Source organism: Aphelocoma coerulescens, chromosome 2 (assembly GCF_041296385.1).
Source record: "Aphelocoma coerulescens isolate FSJ_1873_10779 chromosome 2, UR_Acoe_1.0, whole genome shotgun sequence".
Classification (NCBI taxonomy): Eukaryota; Metazoa; Chordata; class Aves; order Passeriformes; family Corvidae; genus Aphelocoma; species Aphelocoma coerulescens.
This window is the reverse complement of record NC_091015.1, coordinates 19,721,756-19,744,945: the sequence shown is the minus strand read 5'-3', so window position 1 is coordinate 19,744,945 and position 23,190 is coordinate 19,721,756. Positions and strand designations below refer to the sequence as shown.

At 35.5% G+C, this 23,190-nt stretch overlaps 1 protein-coding gene across 1 annotated transcript in view; it reads left to right on the top strand.

Annotated features, from left to right (window-relative positions):
• Positions 1-23,190, top strand: part of MALRD1 (MAM and LDL receptor class A domain containing 1) — a 242,766-nt gene that overhangs the window by 168,548 nt on the left and 51,028 nt on the right. Inside the window, exons 32-33 of the mRNA XM_069004716.1 lie at positions 6,635-6,836; positions 21,323-21,598. Of these exons, the coding sequence (XP_068860817.1) occupies positions 6,635-6,836; positions 21,323-21,598 (478 nt within the window). The remainder of the gene's footprint in view (positions 1-6,634; positions 6,837-21,322; positions 21,599-23,190) is intronic.

Below are 23,190 nucleotides of genomic sequence, written 5' to 3'. Positions count from 1 at the left end.
TTGACTAGCATAATAAAACCTTCCCAATACTAGCACGATTCTTTGCAGAATTCACTCTAACATAAAATAGAGAAGATTTCCAATGGTTAGTGGTTTAAAATAATAGTTTTAAAAACATTAATGTAACCATGTGTGAAAAGTGCTTTTTTAAAAAAATTGGAAATAAGGTATTTAACTTCATTAACAATTATACCTCATGCTTCCATGAAACTGTCATGTTGCTATTCCCCAAGCATCCTTAACAAGTACACTTTTGGTTGTTAAGTACTCTAGCAACAGTCCAAGCAGGGATGTGAACCCTTGCCAAACAACTCACTTCATGTGACTCACTGAATAAATATGTTGCACAGTTCCTTTTTGAGTGACCTGAGAAAGACTCCTATCTGTGGGATTGGTTAAATTTTGTAAATACAGGTTATGTTAATTTTTTAGTCAGTGACAGAATACAAGTTAGTCTATGTTAAAAGTGAACAAGAATATTTTTGTAGTCTTGGACATTCAATTCAGTCACGAAGTTCATACCACTGGTTTCTCCACTGGAAAAGATTATCATAGCACAATTCCGTGGAATTATAGTGCAGTTAGGCTGGAAGGGCCTCAGGTGGTCTCTAGTCCAACCCCTTACTCCAAGCAGAGTCAGCTACAAGATCATGCTGGGTGGCTCAGGAATTTGCCCAGTCTTGAAAATGTCCATAAATGAAGACTGCTCAGCCTCTAGGGGCAACTTGTGCCACTGGTAAACTTCCCACCTTCTTCTTCTCTTTACATCCAGTCCAAGGATAATGTTGCCCACCTTTCTTTTTTTTTTTTTTTTTTTTTTTGGGGTAATTTTTTTCAGGATGGGGTTTGCATGTCCATTTTATCTCTAGCACCTAGTTTATGGATCCTCTGAGAATTGCCATAAATTTACTTATTGATACAAAAAAAAAGGGCTGTATTTCATGAAGTTAGTAAAAGCAGCAGTAAAAAGCTAACATAAATTCCTTTTTTTGATTTGTTGAGAGCTGAAATACTGTGAGATTACCTATGATTAGCTATGTGTTTAAATTCAATTATCCTGGACATTACAGCATGCAAGATTGATGATGAGACTCTTTGAAGGAGCTTTTGAATGTTTCCAAGCATCACAGAACACTTAGCATTTGTGAATAAGTAGATGTGTGTGGCCTGTGTGTGAGTTAGTAGGCAGACAGCCAAACAGAGTCTGCTTTTTAATTGTTTTTTTCTCTTTTTAAACAGGCTAGTTTAATTAATTCTCATTGCCTTCAATTTCATAGAGAATTGTCTTACTCCCACATACAAATAAAGATCCCTGTTTATGGCTTTGCTACATGTACTCTTTATGTAGGAGCATATTCACAACAGACTGAAGCACTCAGCAAGGAATATCATCTCATCACGGAATCAATTTACCTCTGTGGACATTTTGCTATTTTCTATCAAACTAATAAGCCATTTCAGTATCAACTGTTGCTGTTATTAAATCAAGAATATAAATTAACTGTACCCATTCAAGTGAAAAAGAAAAAAAGCCTAAAAAGAACAAAAAAGGAAAGCAATAAAACCAACAGCACAAAACTTCTAAAACAACAGCTCTGTGAAGTTGGGTTTTTTTTCAGTTTGCACTGGAGGTAAAAGAAGTCAAACTGTAATAGGAAGTTTGAATAATGTGCCAGAATATAATAACATCAGTACAAAAGATGATATAGTTCTTATCTGAAAGACAGCTATCTGGTCAAATCTGAATTAAAAAAAAATAAAAAGGACGGCAGATGTAAGACATACTGTGATGTGTGATTAAAATGACATATAGGGAATCAGTAAAAGAAAGATAAAAATTAACAGTGTAATGGTATAGGAAGTAGATGTGGTAGAACTACACACAATAAAGTAAGGTTACGGGAACAATCCCATTTTTACTCAGAAAAGGAACTAGTCACCAAGGAAATGGAAAGAGGAACTAGAAGTGCTTCTATACTATATTCACTGAACATTTCAGTTACACAATTCCATTGTCATAAACTCTTTAATCACAGGGAAACCAAAAGTCTCGGTTATTATTATTTTTTAAGAGGACACAATGTTTACAGCAATTCTTGCATTAACACAGAATGGATGCTATTTAAAAGAAATCTGAATACTCCTGCTTCAGGACTTCAGTCAACCATTAACCAACAGGAGAAAAAATTGCTTTGTAATGTTTAGGTGCAAACCCACCAGCTTTCCTTAGAAGTGTGTGGTAAAGGCCTTTGACAGGGGAGTTATCCAGCACTAAATACATGGCTGGTCTCATATCTCAATTAACATGCTCTGAAAAACAAACACCTCCTAATGCAAACAAATTTTGCTGCATTATGCTACAAATGTAAATTTAAAAAACAATTTCACTTTACATTTTTATGACTACTTAGTTGAATTTAATGATGTAGGAGAGAAGTTTCAGCAAGAAGTGAATGTGGTTTTCACATCTGTTTCATTCCAATGGAAATTCTATTGATCATCTGTCAGTTAGACTGAAAATACTCAAAGTTTATTATGCTTTAGTATTCTGTCTCTGCCCATTTACCTCAGGAGTCTGCCATATCCAAACAGTGGAGAATAAAAATTGAAATTAATTCCTGATGTGACAGTATAGCTAATATACCAGTTTTCTGCCTTGGTATTTGTTGATATTAATAGAACAGATTTATAATAAATTTTGGTATAAGACAGGTCTATTTCACTTAGAAAATATAAATATTTTATTACTTCAAACTAATGTTTAGACAAAATTTTTATTACTTCAAACAAAAGTTAAGGGGAATAAAGAGAAAAGAGCTAAGTAATTTTTTTTAAGTGCTTCTCTATTGGGACAATGAAATAAGATACAATTTTTGTAATCTGATTTGTGGACTTAAGAGAAACAATTTCATTCTGTCTCTGGTGGGACTTCAGTCCAAGGAAGACATGCACTGATGACTGCCAAGGAACATGAAGTTTTCAAAGGCATGATCTTAAGGACAAAAAGCAGAAAACATATCATCATTATTCAATGGAATCAGTGGAAATTTTCCTCAGCTGACACAAGTCTCTGGTGCCTAATGAAGCAAAAATGCAGGTTGTCTTTCTCAAGATTTTCCCATTTCCTTGGATGGCAATTAAAGACTCTAAGTTGTCCATGGTGGAAGAATACATGTCTTATTATGCACCCTTTAGATCTGCATTGGTTTCTTATTTATTAGGCAATCAGGTGGAATGTAGTACCTTCCAGCATTCCAACCTCTAGATTCAGGCAAGATCAGGAAGATAGTACATCATCTTGAAGAGTCAGGATGAGGGTACAGGATAGCCATGAGTTGTAACTGCTGATAAACAAGAAGTTTATATTTTATGACCTTTAAGAGTCGGTCACTTTCCCTAACCCCCAAATGAAATAGAAATTGAAAAAATAATTTGGAATTTTCTAACACACAGGATGTTTTGTGGAGAATTAGAACTAAGTAAGTCATGACTTTAAGGCAGTAAATAGGATTTTCTAAAGAATGTTAATCTCTGTGGATCAGCTAGATCAGTATTAGGCTGGAGAACAATCTTATCAGACTGATAAATACAGAGTTTTTCAATGGGATTTTGCTACAACTTGTTTGGTTCGTTTGGGGTTTTTGTGGGTGGTTGTCTTGGTTTTTTTTTTTTTTTGGTTGGTTGTTTTTTGTTTGGTGGTTGTTTTTCTTCCCTTTTTTACCATATAGTGGGATTCATCTTGCGAGCGTTTTTCTTTTGCACATCTTAAATTGTTTTCACTACCAGGCTAGCTTGTACACTTTAAATGGGATGCTGTGCAGGAAGGTGGTGTAGTCCCTGGAGGTATTAAGCACCACAGAGTTGTAACATTCCAGGGCCCTAGGGAGATCTTATCCATGAAAATTTGCTCTACCTTTCACATGCTGTATATGTTTACACAGGCCAGCAAAAGTCTTGTCTACACTTGATGTACTTCCTGATCCAGAAGATGCTCAAACTCTGAGTGACTTGGGTAGCCTCAGAAAAGAAGATATTATTATGTTTCTTCACTTTTACTGGGCACAACCTCAGAGAGAATAAGATCTATATCACCTGCTAAAGGAACAGAGTACTTGGGCCTCCCATTTTTCTGAACTCTCCTTTAATCTCATTTGACTTACCATGCATTTTCAGTTATGTATTATTCTTTTAGAAATTTCATCTAAAAATTTAAAAGACATTTAAGAACACCGACCCTTTCCTGGCATAGTTGTGGATAGATAAAAGTCTTGGAGAACTCAAGTATTCAGGAGTACTTTGGCAAGTAGGGGAACTGAAGCATTACCCCAGGAGTGCACATGACAAATGAAACAGAACTGGGAGTTCAACTAAGATTTCCAATGTACCAGTTTAGAGATTTACACTAAATGCTATCCATTTCCTCAATTACTTATGTGATTGTTATACACCAAGTTTAAGCTTTAGTCATACCTGACTGAGGACAGAGTCACACAAATTGCTGTAACATAGTAATTCATCCATTAGTAATTACATATCTGCATACCCTCACTCTATGGTAAATATAAGTTAAATATCAGAGAAAAGAAAGACAAGGCATATAAAATGACTTTGCATCTACATGAACAGGAGCTGATGTCATCAAATGTCACACTTAAGACCCAGTTTGACTTGCTGCAGTTCCAGACTCACTGGCCAGTAAACATACAGCAGGTTTCCTGATTGGTTTATTGTTTGAACTGAGCTTGAGCTTCAGGGTTGATCTCTGTCACAGAATGGGTCCGTGCTGCATCTGAGACCAGACTTCGTATGCACACAATGAAATTTCTCTGTACATAGACCAAACTGTTCAAGCAACTATTGTGCCTTGAGACTTTTAGTATGAGAAACTTCTACCAACCTGACCAAAAGAATTGAAAAAAAAAAGAAATCTGGCTTTAAACAACAGGACAACCTTTAAACATCCTGTTAGAGAGATTCTAGTTTTGTCTTCAAATATTTTTGATTCCTCCCACTTACTTCCCCAACACCTATTTGTGCAGCTGTGAGACTTAACAATGAGGTATATTGAAAGGGATATTATCTCAATATTTACCTTCCAAAAGGAGAAAATATCACTGCATATAGCTAAAACCATGCTAACCTTATTATGTGCTGTAAAATTCCAAATCATCAAGATTGTCATATTTCATGATTGGTAAAATAGTGAATGGTTCCAGAGACACACACAGGTGCTGTAGCATTGTTCTAACCTCACATGTAGGGTTTCTCTAATCAAGGGGTTTGACTTATTGAGGCCTTAGAGCCTGGTAATGTGAAAAACTGCTACACACAGATTTTCATTTTATTTTATGGGTTGAACCAGCTATTTTTTCTCAGCACTTGTCCTTCTAACCCAGCAAGAGGCATGCTTTTAGGAACACAGTGACAAGATATTGCTGTTACACAGTTCTGTAACCAAAGATCAGGCTTGAAAAAATTAGATCATTATTTGAATTACTCTGTGTCAGTATTCTTCATGCTCCCCTGCTCAAAAAATGAAATAACTTGCAAGAGGTTTCAGGCATCAGAGGTATTTTACCAAGTTCTACAAAGTATGTGGTTTATGGTGCCATTTGGGTTTTTGGCTTATTTGTCCCACCAGGTGGACTGGGAGAATAAAAGGTATTTAATTATACAGATCATTAGCATGGGTTCAAGTTCACAACTTTCATGAGCCTCAGGTTTTCTATTCCATTATTAAACTGGGGCATTCAGTTGGCAACATGAACCTCCAGGTCACTGGAAAATTAGTTGAAAGGCTTAAGAGAATTACAATTCTGAAAGTGATGAGAAGAGGATAATGATTACAATATTCAGTCCCTTAAAGAAATAGTTATGATCTGGAATGGTAAGAACATGCACACTTTCTTTAATCCAGTTCTTTTTCTTTTTTTTTTTTTTGACCTGAACTAGATCATCTAAGGATTTTTAACACCTGAGTGGGAAAAGCAACTACCTCTGTATTCTCCAGTTTCATTTTCTTGGCATAAATTCATCAGTTGTTGGTTAATTGGAACTTCATTCATTACTATACTTATTCCTTTCAGTATTTAATTATTTTATTTATTTTTATTCATGGCTTTGCTAAATATGTTTGCAATAACTTTCTATGACTGTCTCAAACACTTTATTATAAATTGCTTGTACTAGATGGCAGGCTTAAACCCCTAGGTGCTAAGTCTTTTATTTATATCTCTAAAATCTTCACTCAGTCTAACTATAAGGAGGTCACCTTTTAGAGATGAAAGGATAGCTCAAGATCCTTCTCAGCCTTCAATTTTTAGATGAATTTGGGGTTAAGCCTTTTACTCATTAGCTTCCATATGTCAGGCTGAGACTGTTTGTAGATTTTCCAATTAGTGATTGTATTAGCAGCTCTTTTTTATTTTCTTTTCATAGTAGCTTTTTATTTGAAGGTGAACTAGCATTAGAAAAAGTATTCAGTAACATTTGGTCATCACCAACGTGAAGTGGATTTGAACCATATCTAAGAGGGTCAGTACTGTCCACGCAGGAAGGAGCACTGCTACATGTGAGCTGTGTTACTCTCCCAGGCTGCATTCCATTTGCATCTCTTGGGTTCTGTCATCAACAGGTATACACAGTTGAAGAACATGGAATGGATATCCTTATGTGGTCTTCTAGTAGAAATGAAGAAAACAAATGGATGTATGGAAGTGTCGTTCTCTCCAGTAACAGCCCTTTCAGAGTTGCCTTTGAAGCTGAAGTGGGGTGGAGTCAACCCACAGAATTTGCTCTAGATGATATTTCTTTCACCCCAGAATGCATTAATGGAGGTATGCTGCTACACAAATATTTATCATACATGTTTTCAGAGAGCAAGGAAAATTGTGGCATTTCATATACCTGCGTATATCACAGTTACAAAACCTGAAATATTTTCTTTTTCTCAGGGTTTGTAGAAGACATTTTTGTGTTTTAGCTAGCAGTTGAACATTTGAGTAATTATAGCAACTCAGAATATTACTGTCATTGAGGGCCTCAATCATAGTTGAGAGGAATCTACTGCCATTCCACCATATTGCCTTTCTCCTGTATGAAAAAGTCAGAAAAGACTTTCGTTTGAGATGGAAGAGTTTTATGAATATCAAAGTGGTTCACAATTTTTTTCAAATAAAGTGGTTAGTTTTTTATCATTGCTCTCTTCATATAATACAAATATGTACCACATTTGCCTTGCTGACATGTTCTTCAAGGATTTACAATCTCACTTCTGCTACATAAATACTTTCTCTACGTAGAAACAAATTCTAATGTCTTATAATGCCCTGTTTTTTTCTGTAAGAAAAGCAGAGGTTTAGTCTGCAAACAAAATGTAGCATATGATACAATATCAGAAGAAAAAGAAAGGTATTCATGCAAATACAGATTCTGTTAGAAATATCAGCAGAACTTAATGACTAAGGGACAACTAGGAATCATTAATGTTATGTAAATGACAATATGAAGGTTATAAAAATTGTCTTTGATAAGCTTTCTTTCTATTAATACAGATCTTGTTGTTCAGATAGGATGGCCTTTGTATGACCTAGTTGTCATGCTGTTCAAGAAACTTCTTTTATTATTTTTATTGTGGTAAGCACCTCCTGGAGGAATTAAACACATGCTAATTAAAGCTTAAAGTGGAATAATATGTTCACACAGGTAGTATTTGTTCAGTCTCAAGCTGAACAAGAGTTTTGTTTATTTTCTCTAAATAGGCTCAGGCAAATAATATTTTGGAATGTAATTCAATGAGCTGCCGACTATGTGCATAAACAGGCATTTGTTCTACCCCTATTATGTTAATCACCTTTTTTAGCCATATCTTAAGAATTACATAGGCAGTTTCATGCATAGTACAGCATAATAGGGAAATTTTCAAATTATATATTTTAACTATCTGTAATTCTGAATCATAACTACAGAAATAATATTAATAGAGCAACATTTTCTAATGACTTTAGTTTTCTCCCGAGATTTTCCAGTTGTAGAATACTTCAAAGTATCTAACTTGTATCCCAATCTGTCTCTCTTACAAATGTGATGTATCATGTTTGGTCTGAAGAAAATTTGTTGGAGTTATATTGGTTACTTACAGTTTGTTAAATAAGTCAAAAACTCATGTCTTAGCTACATGCTGGCTGTGATTTGATACATAATCTCCTCTCCAGACAAAAAAATATATCTAGATGCTATTACTTAAGATTGGTTTCATACTGTCCTTGGAAGAGTCCTATCCTAATAATCCTTGCTGACCTGGTAGTGCTTGTGAAAAGGCAAGAGAACTACATAAAATCCATGTAATAAAATAAACCACTGCAATTTAGGGAAAAAAGAACCTGCCTCTGACTTTTTAATACTGTTCCTGACAAAGAGATACTTAAAAAGAGGTGCTGTTTTTTACCAATTGTTGTTGCTAGAGAGCTGCTTAAATATTCAGATGGTAAAATTTGAAGATATTACCTTCCAGTAGTAAAAAAGCACTGTCCTGTAGATACTTGAGCAAGAGCATTTTTCTGTAACAAAAACAGTGGGAAAGTTTACCTAAGCAAGTCAGTCCTGCTTTGATTGTGGCACTTTATGTTTATTCGAAGACCCAGCTCAAAGAAAAGAGTATTACCTGCAGTACAGGTTTTGTGTAACATTCTTCCTTTCAGAAGATAGCTATACTACTGCAGATCTTTTTCCTCTCTCTGTATTATTATTTTCCAGTTTGTTTTTAATTACTTTGAGTTTCCTGAGGCACCATGTTCTAAATAGAAGCAATCACAATTTAGCTGGCTGGGAGCTCTAACTAATAAAGCATTGCCAGTAGCTCTAATTCAGTTCTGGTTTTTATGTTTTTAAGTAGTCAGTCCATATTAGCCATGAGACTTCCTAGATATCCAAGAATATTTCTGAAAGTTTAAGCAACGTGTGGTCAAGGTAGTGCTAGGTCAAGCTAGGCCTACTGCAGAAGTAGCTCTGAGTCGATGCTAACTAACAGAGGGAGCTGTCAGTGGCACAGGATCTAGTTCAGAATTAGCTGCTAAATGAGATAGATTCTTACCACTTTTCAAGATCCATGATTTTCTGCTGATAAAGTGTGAAGATCTTATTTTACATCCTAGGCACAAAAGAATTTAGTTGTTACTTAGGTATAACAATCTTCTTCAAATTTGTAAATAACAGCTTGATTAAAAAAAACCCACACAATTTTATTTCTATTTAATATCTTAATTTTTCAAAATATAAGTGAAAAAACATTTCAATTTCTAATTTCAGATGGACCAAAAATTCCAAAGTATTGAATCAGTTTTTTATGTTTATTAATGTCTTTCTCATAGTATTTTCTAGTTCAGCTGAAATAGGAGGTATTATGGAAATTCTAAAAATTACTCCTATACCTAATTTAAATCCTAGCATTAACCCAAAGATGCCTAATAACCAAACTTTATTCTGCTTATGAAAATCAGAATACTCTATTTTGCCATTCACTCATTACCAGAGAAATAAACCAGATGGGCAGATTTAGAGTGTGGTAATAGTTAAATAGCACTTCCATGTATTGGAACAGTATTCTCGAGAAACAAATAAATAGTAATCATATGTTGGGACATCTTGCAGAGATGACCCAAGTGAAATATTTGTGCTTATGGAGATCTTCTACTGGAAGAAGGTAAATCTCAGTACAAAGTCAGCACTGAATGACAGTCCAGCTCTTTTACACAGTCATGTTACTTGCTAGGCCCTATTTATCTGCAACTCTTTGGGAACTTATATCTCTAAATAGTAATTGCTTTAAGTAATTTTGATTTATTAAAAAATAATAGTGTTGACACTTTTAAATGAATATTTGGGATGAATCTTGGGTATAAAGAGGAGTGCAAATATCATGTGGTGCCAGAGGCTCCACAGTATTTGAGAAAGCAGTATTTGCTTTTCCACAATCAGTCATGCTTATCACCAGTTCATTTTTAATATTGCTTACTGAAATAATTAATTTGAATAAAATTAATCTGGATGCACTTCTGTGTCTATTCTTCTACTTCACCTCTCCTTATCATTCTTTCCTTTTTAATTTCTGGTTTTAGTCTGTTTGCTGCATAGCTTATTTCCTGCAGTTGCTCAACACTATCTGAAATATTTTCTTCCTTTCCTTCTGTTTTGTGAACTACTTTTTATCAACTTTGATCATTATTTTAAAACCTTTTTTTACTTCTGAGCTTTCTTTTTATCCATTCCCTTCTTTATAAAACTTTTTTCAAAAAATGTCATTTTAGTCTATAAACTTAGCACATGAGAAAGGACTGTCACTGTTACGAATTTCCCACCACACCCTCCTGCAGCTTTCCTTTCACCTGAAAGATTTGTCTGCAGTAGAAAATATGATTATGTAAGGATACATTGGAGATAAAAGAGCAATTTAAATAGTGCAAAACATTCGGTACAGACAGGACATGTCTTCTCTAGTACTGTGTCATCTGACCATGGTGGAATTGTGAATATAGAAAGTGCTATTTCCCAGATGCTATGGGTTGGGGCTTTTTTCTGATGTTGTCGTAGTTCTTGACTTCACCACACAGGTTACCAACAAAAGGATTTTCCTCTTAGGATCTGAAGTACAGTAAAATTTTCAGTGGTTGTTGGCTGCTTTCACTTAGGTGAAACATTTGCTTTAACATAACTCTTCCAAGTCTCCCCTTGCTCTGTACCAAATCACAAACTAGACCTTCTGTAAAGGTTGTATATAATCCTTACACTGAGCAAGCTTTCACATATTGTGAAAAAACAAATAGAAGAAGCAAATCAGAATCTGTGAATTATAAGACAAATTTTAGCTTTACATTCAACCCCAAGGGTATTTTTAAAAACAAGTACAAAGGTTTTCCAGTAGCCCAAAATCTAATATCCTCCAAAAACTGCATTTTCATTTTATTTGAACCATCATAAGACAGTCATGAGATATAGCAACATCCATGCCTTTAGATCACCTATCCTCATTTTCTAGAAGAGAAGATAATGTAAAAACTGTGTGACAAAGGAATTTATATTTCAATCAAAATTTAAGATAGATATACTCAGAATTTTTGGTCAGCCACGATAAGTAAGTAAGAAAAAAGTGCATCTATCAATATAACCTGTCTCCAACAGTTCTGAATGTCAGGGAAAGAGTAGAAGGAAAGGGGAACTATATATATACAGTAATATGTACTGTATTACCCCTATACATTTGCCATTGCCAGCCATTTGTAATTCAGTCTTCCTGAGCCATATGTAGTCTCAGAATAATATCCTCAGGTTTTTTCTTTCCCTTTAAACATGTCTGTTCCCCTTTTAACACCAGGGAATTTTTTAATATTCAGAAATTAAATTATATGCTGCGGCTTGTATGAATCTTGGCTTATATTCATGAATAGAAAAGCTGTTCAGTGCTTTCTTATTTGGGTCTTGAAATGTATGAAACTTTTATTTAAACCTTGGTGAGACAGTCTTTTGTGTGGTGTGTAGGATTTTCTTAAGACATCCATAATGTGGAAATCTCACAATAGATGCATGCCCAATAGATGCAGACTAAATCCTGAAGTTCCTTCAGAGTACAATAATTTGGATTGACTTCCAAACAATAGCAGAATATAAGAAATATCATAACAAAGAGTAGTCATAGGTGGAGGTTCAGGCATCAAGATGAGAAAGAAAGTGTCCCAAAGGGCCAGAGCTATATGTCATTCTCTTTGTTCAGGGTGGAAGGAAATGAACTGGCATCTAATTTAAACTGTTTATGAAGTTTATCATTTGAACATAGCAGAATGAAGGTAGATTCTAATACTTTTTATTGAATAATTTAGTAAAAGAATAGTGGCTCTGAAAACTATTTCCATATAGCTAGATAGCAGAAAGAAAGCAAGTGGTAAAATAAAAATCTATGTAATCACCTGATAATGAACCAAGGTTTTCAAAATCAGTATTAGTTGAAACTACTCTAATTTTAGATTATTTGTGGTGTCTTGAAGGTCTTTAATTTCCAGAAAAAAAATGGGAGCAACAATTCTTTAGAAGTGATTCCCCTTGTAACTTCAGATAAGAAACCACAAAGCAAAGGTACATATATGTGGAAATCCTAGCGTCATGATATCTTGCCTAGTTATTATTTGTTTCTCACAACATATATTCATAGAATCACAGAATATCCTGAGTTGGAAGGGACCCATCAGGATCATCGAGTCCAATTCCTTGCCCTGCACAGAACCATCCCCAAGAGTCACACCATGTGCCTGACAGCATTGTCCAAATGCTTCTGGAACTCTGTCAGGCTGGTGCTGTGACCACTGCCCTGGGGAGTTGTTCCAGTGCTCAACCACATATTGAGAATTTTTCCTCCTGATTTTATCTCTGCTTCATGAAACACACTCTTTGAATACCGATTGTTTATAAACCTTCCCTGCTTTTCCTGTCACAGATTTCCATTTGCTTCAAAACAGGGTCTGTGTGCTTATATGTAATGACAATCTTTAACCACATTATGAATACTATTTTTCTCAGAGCTCTCTTTTCTTTTTCCAATACAGAGATGAGAGATAATTGAATATTTTTGTTTCTCTGTGCACATTATTCAGATATATCTTTGAATGCAGAATTTCTTATCTTTATGAAAAGTTTTTCCAGCTATGGTGTCCAGATACTTGAAAACTATTTGATAACTACCTTGATAACTACTTCTTACTACATAATGTTATCTACCTGACAAATAAAAAGAGGACGAGATAAAATAATCTCTGTAATTTTGAGTACTACTTTGGAAATATCCAAACCGTTTTTGTTTTCAGAGTCATAAAATAAAGAATCCTGAATTGACCAAAAAAGCAAAATATGAATTGGGCAAAATGTTCCTCCTGTGCAGACCCTAAACTGGCAGACTAGCAATAAGCTGTCTTGAATTAATACAATTTTTACAGGTGGAGACTCCAAAATGAGTTACGTCCCCTTAGTTTTAACCAATCCCTTTCCACCAATAAGGAACGAATACAAGTAGATACGAGTGAAAAAAATAACTGTTTACCAACAAGTGGAACAGCAAAAGGCAAAAAAAGCCCCAGTAAATAACCACTAGATACAAAATTGCTAAATCTCACAAATCCTATGGGAAAAAAAGAGAGACCCAAAATGCCAGAAATACCCTTCCCAAGATGGCAACAGTGGAGTTTGAAACACAAAGTGAAAGTCAGCTCTCTCTCCAAAATGGTGCTCCCCAGGTGACCACATGCTCTGGGAGGCAAAGGGAGAAAAGTTGGTGCACAAAAAGAACCTGCCCGAGAAGGTGGCAGCTTATGGAGCTGGATGGAAACCCGCCAGCGCCTGTGGGGTCAGCTCCGCTGCCCGCCGCTTGCTCCTGCCGCCCACTGGACCCTGCCGGTGTTGGTGCTGATGTCCTCTGACCCACTGCTGTATTGAGGGGGGATATCCACTCTGTCGGTGCTGACACGGGGTGGCCCAGCCCCATGGGACCAGCTCAAGCTTCACTGCTTATGGAATTTGCAAAGTTCACTCTGAAGACAGTTTCTAATTGCAAAATGCAGTTTTTCCAAATTGCTACAGTGGCAAGCCCAGAAACCTGCCCAAAGCAACCCCTTCCAAAGGGCAGCATCCACCTTCAGCAAACTGCTCCAGGCAAAGGCAGCCCCCAACTGCCCTGCAATTCTGGTTCTGGATGTGCCGGGGTTTAAAGAGACAGTAACAGATGGTTATGAAGTACAATGACCTTCTGGGTTACCCATGACAAAAGCATTACAGGCGAGCTAGTCAAAAAACTAAACAGCTCAGAAGCCATCCATTTGCAGATAATTTTATATGCTCTCCAGCACTTTTTGCAGATCCCATTTCATCCCAAGAAAAACATAAATGACACTTTTGTCTAATTAAGAGACAACAACCCAAAAAGTAGAGCAGGTGTTTGTGTGAGGTTTGTGCAAAAAAATAGCTGAGTGGTGCAGAGAGAATCTTGCTAAGAGGTGAGCATATGTGTGTCCCTGTGTGTCCATGTGTGCGAATCTGTGTGTCTGTGTGTTTGTGAGGGTGTCCATGTGTGCCCATGCATGAAGCATCACAGAAAATTCTGCAGCAGAACAGGAGTCATTTGACAAAACCTTAGATGGAGTCAAAGATCAATCTCTGAAACTCCCAGAGCCTGAGTGCTAGAAATACTGGAAGGGTTAACTGTCTGAGCTTCAGTGTTAGATCATGGGGAAAAACACTATAGAGGAGACTTAACTTCTGATTTCTTTAAGCTGCAGAGCCAGGGGAATCACTGTTAGCTTGTCTTCTCATTCTTGCAGTGAAGCAGAAATTTCTCTCACATTGAGTTTCTTTCTCAGGGAGAGAGAAAGAAGAAACTCAGGGAGTTTCTTTCCTCGAGGGCAGGAGATGAGTCATGGGGGGAGCTGTAGGGGGAGGCTGCTCACAGAAACAGAGGAGGGGAAGAGGAAAGCAGGATGAGTAGTGATAGAGGACTGGATATACCAGGGAAATTTGTGAATAGTTTATTTAGTCAATTAGTTTTTCCCTGAAACCAATCACTGTATGCTTTAGATCTGTATTGCTTGGCAGAGATAGGGCATTTATGCATCTTTAAAGACTAAAAATTATGATCTAAGGCAAAGTACCTTAGAGAGCTTCTTCAGCCTCTTCTGGTATCTTCCAGTGCACAGACCGAGCTGGCATCAAAAGCCAAAACTTTTTGTGGATTTCACAAAAAAGGAACTGGGAATAATTTTAGGATAAGATAATTGCACTATATAAACTAGAATAATTATTGGCAATTCCTAAATGCAATTATATTTTGTATGTTTAAATTAATAATTATACTATCTTCATCCAAAACCTTCAGTTCCTCTCTGCCTTCTTATAGCTTGTCCAGAATACCAAGATCTTCTGAAGGAAGCTACATGACTTTTGGGAAATTAAAATTATTTCGATTTATTAATAGTGTATTTAAATAATCTCATTAATATTGAACTTCCAAACCCTATCTCTTTACACCAAAAAATCTTCAAATCCCAGAGATGATATTTTGCCTTGCAAAGTTCATTCATAAAAATCAACATATTCCCTCGGAGGGATGGAACGAAATAATATTTGGGACTAAATGGTTTCATGATACTATCTTAAAAAGAAGTAAATTCTTAGATTCTTCCTTATGTAAAACTTACTCTTCTCCTCAATAAAAGTCTCCAGCTCAGATTTTTCTCAGAAATTATATCCACTTCATTTTGTCAAAGACTAAAGCCTCACAGCTTCTCCAGTTTGTCATTGCTCCTAATAAATAAACAAACCAATAAATGCATCACATTAGCAGGCATAGCTGACAATTCCCAGATTGTTCTTAGCAGAATTATGGCAAATATTGCCATATTGCTGTCACAGGTAGTCAGTGTGTTCCAGCCAGAAGCAGTAGTTCTCTGAGTGAAAACTAAATCATAGCTTGACTTTACTGGCAGTAAACCTGTCTGTTTTCCATTATGTTTGTATGTTAGCAAACTGTGATCATTTAAAATAAATTCAGCACAGACATATAAAAATCTGAAATCATTGGGCCATGTTCTGCTTTTTTAAATTCTGGCTTTGTTACAGGGTCTCTGGGATCCTTTCCAGCACGCTCCCCCATACCTCTGTCTTCTCACGAAGGGAGGAGAGTTAAAGATTGAATTGGCTGGACTCAATTTCCTCGGGTTTTTTTGTCTTTTTAAAAGCTTGGAAATAAACTGCAGAAGTTTTATTGAAACTGATAAAAACCCATTGAAAGATTGTTGAAGTATTTGAACAATTTTAGTCCATTAATTTTTGTAACAAGGTTGTTTCTTTGCAGCCACTTTGAATGCATTGATTTCATTCCCTGATCCAATGTTTACTGAACAGAAAGTGGGACTGACATCTATTTCAAATTAATTAATGCACTGGATTCGGCCTGTAATTAATTTATACTCTTGTCTAATCAAATCTATTGGAGGGAGTTATTTTTGACCTCTTTTAGCTACAGTTAATAGGTCCACCGTTTTTATTAATTTACTATGCAAATTACTTACGCAAATAGATCAAACAGGTTGTTAGTTTTCAAGGGTCTGATGCAAGGCCCATTAAAATCAGTATGAGTTATCCCATTTACTTAAATGGACTTTAGAGCGATCTCCGATACAACTGAGGTAATGCTGCCTAACAGCAGATGTGGTAACTTTATTTCATGCTTCCTGGGTTGACTCTAATGCCAGTGTCCACTAGTCTTAACTAAAATTCACTGTTAGAGGTAATATATAAATGGGGACCTACTCTGCACCGGAGATCTTAGCACTTGAAGAGAAAGGCAGAAAAGAGGAGGATAGCCTGGAGGTGTTGCTTCATTTAAACCAAGCATGTTTGTGTGTTACTTGCTGTCATACTGACTGTGCAATACAAACATTTATTTTATATTAGCATTCAGGTAATAGCAGTTCTGTGGTTTTCTGCGGCTGAATCCCTGTGATTCATGGGCAAAATATTTGCAGTGCCAACCTGTGAAGTTTGCTTTATGGCCAGGAAACAGGATCATATGCTCCATGGATGACAAAGACAATAATACAGCAAAGCATAAGTGTACAGAAAATGTTCATCAAACCACAGTAAGCCTTTAACAAATCCCTATCCCACAAATATATAAATACGTCCTTGACATGGAGCACTTACTGACTTAACATTTTTCATACTGTAAAGGCTCCTTTCTCCCAAGTCATCAGCTCATGAGCTCTATTTACCAAATTTTTGTCATTATTATGGTTTGATAGTTGACACATTGCAATAAAAATGTATGTAAAAGCACCTGTTTGATCTGGCAACAATGAAATACCGATATCCAAAGAGGTAGTTATTGCGGTTCATGAAGCAGTACATACCAGATTTTATTTGCTTTAAACACTGGTCCAACTTTTATGTTTTTATATCTACCTCAGCTACTTAACTTCTTTAAAAGTGTGAAGGTGCTTGTGAGGTAGCACTTTTGGTCCTTAGATTATAACTCAGCCAGCACAGCTGTGTGAGTAAGTTTTAAAAGACGTAGGACCAAATTAAAATGTCATGTTTTAGGACCTAATTAAAATGTCTTTTTTATGATATACAGGTAGATGTTATATGCACATTTTTAAACTTTTCCATTAATTTTGGTTATTTGCCATATGCAAGGTAAAAATAAGTGCAAAATAAAACACTGAGTGCAAAGTAAAATAAATAAGGACATGTACTCAGCTTTCTACTTAAAAAGTCATGATTCCTTTAGCTATAATGGAACATCAACAATTTGCTGTTTTTCATGCGGATCTAAATTCAGGCTCAGTGCTTTGCAGTGCAAAGGTTGTTTATGCTGAAATTGTTTTTGTTTAGTTTGCTTTTCATCTGTGTGCAAATACTGAATTCTTGAGGATCTTTAGTCCTGCTTTTTAGTGGTCATGCAGACTGGATACAAAAAGCTAAGCTTTTATCCTGTCTTCTTTAGAACTCATCATTCAGTAGATTTATATCCAAGTACTTAAACAGTTTCAAACAGACACTGGTTTTTAAAAAAGCAACCTGTACAATATCTCCTCCACTCCTGAATATGGTCTGAAAATGAGAGTCACACGGCACTCAGGAGATGAGCACTGCCCTGGGAACATCTTTTCTGCATTTGGGAAAAGGTGAGGGAAACATTTTCTTGGCATGCCAGTATTAGGCAATTGTTGAATTGAACGATATTGAGTGACAGAAACAATGTGTGAGCCACAAACAGTCCAATTTGCGTTGAAAAGGCTTCACTTCAGAGTCTGCTGTTTAAATAACTTTCATATATACCTACAAGAGGAGAATATAAAATTCATGGATATGCATAAGTTTAAAGTTAGTTTTCATTGCTAAATTGTGCGTGTACTGCTGTGTGAGTCAGCACATGGAGGGTGTTTATGAAGAGTCTCTCATTAGTGCCAGCTCGTTTTTCACTGCAAACCACATTGCAGTGTTAACATGTTTGTTTAATTCTTCACAGTGGCAAGAAAACAGAATGAATATTCTCACTTTTTTAGACGGAAACATGTCAGTAGCAGATACTGCAATGATGAGTTTAAAACAAATAATTACATAGATGGTAGCTTTGAATAAAAGTAATTAGTTTTGCATTAATGTTGCTTGAGATTTCTTTTCAGTTTGAATTAGTTAATGATTTCCTACATTTGCATATTCTTAATTAGTTTGTTTTGAATGTTAGCTATGTACAAATTAATGTTTTTATAAATTTTCAAATTTTTTACCAGGCATATTTAATTTATTATTAAGAAAAGCATTTATAAACTACTTTATGTAAAGAAAATAGATAGAACTTGGGAGTAGAGTTTTGGCAGACCATGACAATAATGACATCTTATAGGATGTCATCCAGAACACAATTTTTCTATTGTATCTGAAACCAAACATGTGAAGTAATGAACTAATTAACATATAATGTGAGTTAATAAGCAAGAGATATGCTTATGATCTTTGAAGTATATTCTCATCTCATGCACTGTTCTGATCTAAAATGATTTTACTTATTTCAGGGTATGACTTTGGATTTTTTTAATGTACTGCAAACATAAACCAGACCTCAATAAGACCCCTGGTTAACCTTATCCATAACTTAACCTGGACACATCTTTGCAGCCCTCAGTGAATATTGCACACTCTAACACAATTGCTATGCAACTCAGGAGGAACTTCATCCTACAAATTATTTTCTAACAACCAGAGGGAATAATGATAGAAAACAACAACAACAACAACAACAACAACAACAACAACAACAACAACAATAATAATAATAATAATAATAATAATAATAATATAATCATGCCCCATTCAAAAAAAGCATTAAAGAATTTCCCTAAATACTGTATTTAGTACAGGATTATTCACATGCATAAGTTCATCATGTGATTGGGACCATAAGGTTAAACTGATCAGTGTTACAAAAGTCTGAAAATAGTTTAACACTCAAGACCAGATTCATAACAAGCACTGCATTCAATATTTTGAGTTTAAGAGGGGATTTCAGTTTACAGAATAAATTTGGGTAGAAACATGTGAGTAAACATATAATGAACAGGAAATTAGACTGGGTCAGAAATGCTCACAAATTTATTATAAATGCAATCTTTCCTGCAATATAAACAGGCAACCACAGGAAAGTCAAATGTACTGTAACTGTGTGGGGTTAATTTCCATAGTATCAAGAACAAACACAGAAAAACTAACAAAGGACTATTCAAGGACAAAAGAATGTGCATAAGCAGAACTGACTGCAGCTTAAATCGTTTTCGCTGCCTAAATGCCCCCTAGGCACTGTGAGGACAGGGTCAGAAATAACAGATAGAAAAAAAAATAATATCAAATATAATCATACTTTTTTATTTTTTCCCAGAGCAAGTGCAAACTAAAAATACAAAAAAAATTTTTTTTACTCCACTTTGCAAGATTTGACAGCACTAGTTCTGTATTAATGGAGAGAGAAATATGTTCCCCAACGCCATTTCATCAGTATATTGGCAGAATCATGACCTTATATACAGTTCTTATTTGACAAACCAAATTCAAACATCTTTATGGGCTACTGTTATTATCTGCTAAAATATGGGACCAAAATAGAAAAAAATGCAAAATTTAGAATACTTTCAAGTTGTACAAAATCAATCCACTATGTGATTTCAATGTCTATAATCAACTGTCTAAAACCAACTTCCATAAGCCTTTTGAAGTAGCATAAATAATTTTTTTAGACTAACACATTTACAAAACACATATGAAACCACAACCTTTTCAATCCCATGTAAATGTACACGTCTTTGAGATATCCATGGCATAATTCTGAATACAAACAGGAGAAAAGATCACTAGGTTATGATTTTCACTGAGTCAATATCCATTTTTGTTATTTTATGTTTACATTATATCCAGTGTATTAAATACATTTTGCTAGTAGAATGATTTAATTTAATAAAATTAGGTGTATGAAATAATATCAGGAATGTTCTTTTGTATGAAGCTTTTCAATTATTATGTTTTGATATAAACACAACATGAAAATAAAAAATTTCTAATCTAGAGAAGGTCTATATTAGACAGAACTTTGAGCTCTTTCTCCTTGTAGCTGCTTCACAAGCAACCAGATGGTAAAATACTGCTAGTACTCTGTTTACCTGAATGCATTAGCAGTTCATTTACTTGTACAAAATGCTATTGTGACTTATGATGGAGGTATCTTTGAAACTGAGCATGTTACAACAAAGTCCTCATGCTGTAAAACCCCAGCCTGGTACTGCAGAATGCACAAACATACTGATATGACCAGTGGATGAAAAGTCACAAAATAATGCCGAAATCCATACAGTCCTACAGAGTGTCATGCATTAATGCAGCAGTAATATTTGACATCGAGGTCAGAGAACAATGCTTGTTTCAACCATTTCAAAAGACAGGATGAAATCCACCCATGACTTTTGTGCTAGTCTCACTTACCTCAGCCCAAGTCAACAGCAAACTCCTCCTGTCTTTTACAGAGGTAGTGACATTAATTTGTCATACCTTGTTTCTAATGATCGTATTATATTTTTTACTCAGCTGCTGCAAATTTACCTAGAAAAGATTAAATGTGTGGTATGGAGATTATTCTGGAGATTATTCTCCTTTCCCTGCACATAAAAAGTACAGGAACCCATCACATTCCTTCCATGGGAGACACTGATGCTATAAAGAACACAGCGTTAGCATAGCCAACTCCTTAGAAATTAGAAATTTTTTTTTTAATTCTCTATCACATCAAGCTAAGCTAAAGACTCAGAGTGATAATAAACTAGATCAGTAAAAAATTTTGTTACTTTATAAAAATCTTTTTCCTTATTTAACTTAAAATTGCAACTAAGGGCTGTTTTAAGGCTTTCCAGATACAGGGTTAAAGGCAAGATTTATTAATACTTTGGTATTAACCCTTCTATGCATACATGGCAAAAGAAGTAATAGGATCAAAATAAATGCTGAACTTGAGCTTTAGAAGCAGAATGCTGCAACAACAACAGTGGAGTTAATATGAGACAAAATGTTTTTAATACTGTGTTTTGCACTTAAGAGCTGTGTTTTTATACAGGTTGGGTTCTTTTTATTTAAAGAGTTTAGTAAGCAAAATCAGTTGCATTCCCAGCAGTTCCTATGTCTGTCTCAAAGGCAGTATGAATGACTACTGAAAGAAAAGAATCACTAAACATTCCTTTTCTTCTTGTAGGAGCAGCTGATCCACACCCTCCAACTTGCAGTGGTGACCAGTTCACATGTGCATATGTGCAGCAGTGTCTGTCCCTCGCTGCACGGTGCAACGGGGTTGAAGAGTGCATGGATGGGAGCGATGAAATGAACTGTCCCATGGAGATGCCGCCCACCACATCTCCGGGCTCCTGCAAGGAAACAGAGTTCCTGTGTCCTTCTCAAGGCTGTGTCCCATCCCTCCTGCGGTGTGATGGTGTGCCTGACTGCCACCTTAGTGAAGATGAAGTTGGCTGCTGTAAGTTATTGCCATTTTCATTGTCGTAGTTATGGCAATGTTACCTTACCTGCCTAAACCAGTGATGTTTTAGGAAAGAAAAAGAGCAACATAGTGCAGTTTAGTGTAAAATTCATCATTCCCTTGTCAAAGAAATTCCTATTTGTATCACATATAATGCATTAATTGCAGAGGCACTTTACATTTCTAAATAATCTTTCTTATGCATTTTAGTGTCCTGGGTATCAAGTTTGGTAAATGCTTAAAAAAATTGTGGTTGTGGTTCTGTTAATATTAACAAGCATTGCCACATTTTTCCCATAAATCAGTCAGCTGCATTTGCATTGCCTCTGTAACCTCTGATTATGATATGACAGAAAGGCAGACTTCTGCTGTTCTGTAATTCAATACCATTGAAGGCAGTCCTGACCTTCCAAGGATTTTGAAATCAAGTCTGGTCATGAAGTAGCAGCAACCTCTGCCCAAAGCAAGGAAAAGGGCTCACAAACAAAACACAAGACAATAGGCTTTGAAATGTAACCGCAACGAGATGCCATGGAGAAACACCTGAACAAAAACAAAAGAGAGTGTCTGCCCATTTAAAAATAATTTATTAGTAGTAGAACTGAGGCCAAATGTTTCATTCCAGGAATTTCAATAATAAATAATTAGCTACATATAATAAAAAAAAAAAGGAGGCTTTTTACATATAAAAATTTTTCTTCCTATTTCTTCCTAAACATCTCACGGTGTAAAACTTTTAACATTTTTCTCATCCTTATCAGAAATAAAAAAAAATGCTAAAATATCAGTTTCCAAGGGGTTCTTTAATATTTTTTATCAAAACTACTAAATATAAATGCAGGCTACTACACATGCCATTTATTTTAGCAAATTAGTCTACCAAACTGGCATGGATTTGGCAGACTATCTCTGTAAGCCTCTTGTTTAGAAGTGAGCTCTGTGGTTTTGTTGGCAGAAGACATGATTTTGGAGATAACTTTTATGTTAAATTCTACATACCCTGAAGACATGTAGAAATGTTGCATGTTTCTTTCTTCAAATAAACCCCTCATCATTAATCTTCATTTGACCTTGTTTCGTCCTCAATCTGGCCTCTGGTAGAGACCTCCATGCTGTTTTCTATTACATGCACATCCCATCTCCACACCACAGAAGCTGATGTAGAACCTCAAAATCTGAAAGCCAAAAGATTTCCATGATTTTCTTCATTCCCCAAAAAACTGAGATATGGTTTTGTTTTATTTATTTTATTGCTTTGACTTCTAAACAATACCCAGGGATTAAGGAGAAATTAAATCCTGGTCTATTCAGAGAACAAATATTCTCCACAGATATTTCTCACCTTTGGGGTTCCCAGTCTGAAGGAAACTTAGTCAAGTCTGTACTTCATTGTTACTCCAAAATTCAGTTTATAATATATATACATGTAAGCATTGGTAGTATAAGATAGAAATACAGAAGAAGCAATTCATGTTTCTTCTCTTAAGAAGATAGTTCAGAGAAAGAAAGCAAATCAGGAAAGAAGGTAAAGCAAAAAGAAAGTGATTCGTGTTAGTTTGCAATGAAATCAGTGGAAAGCTGATTACTGT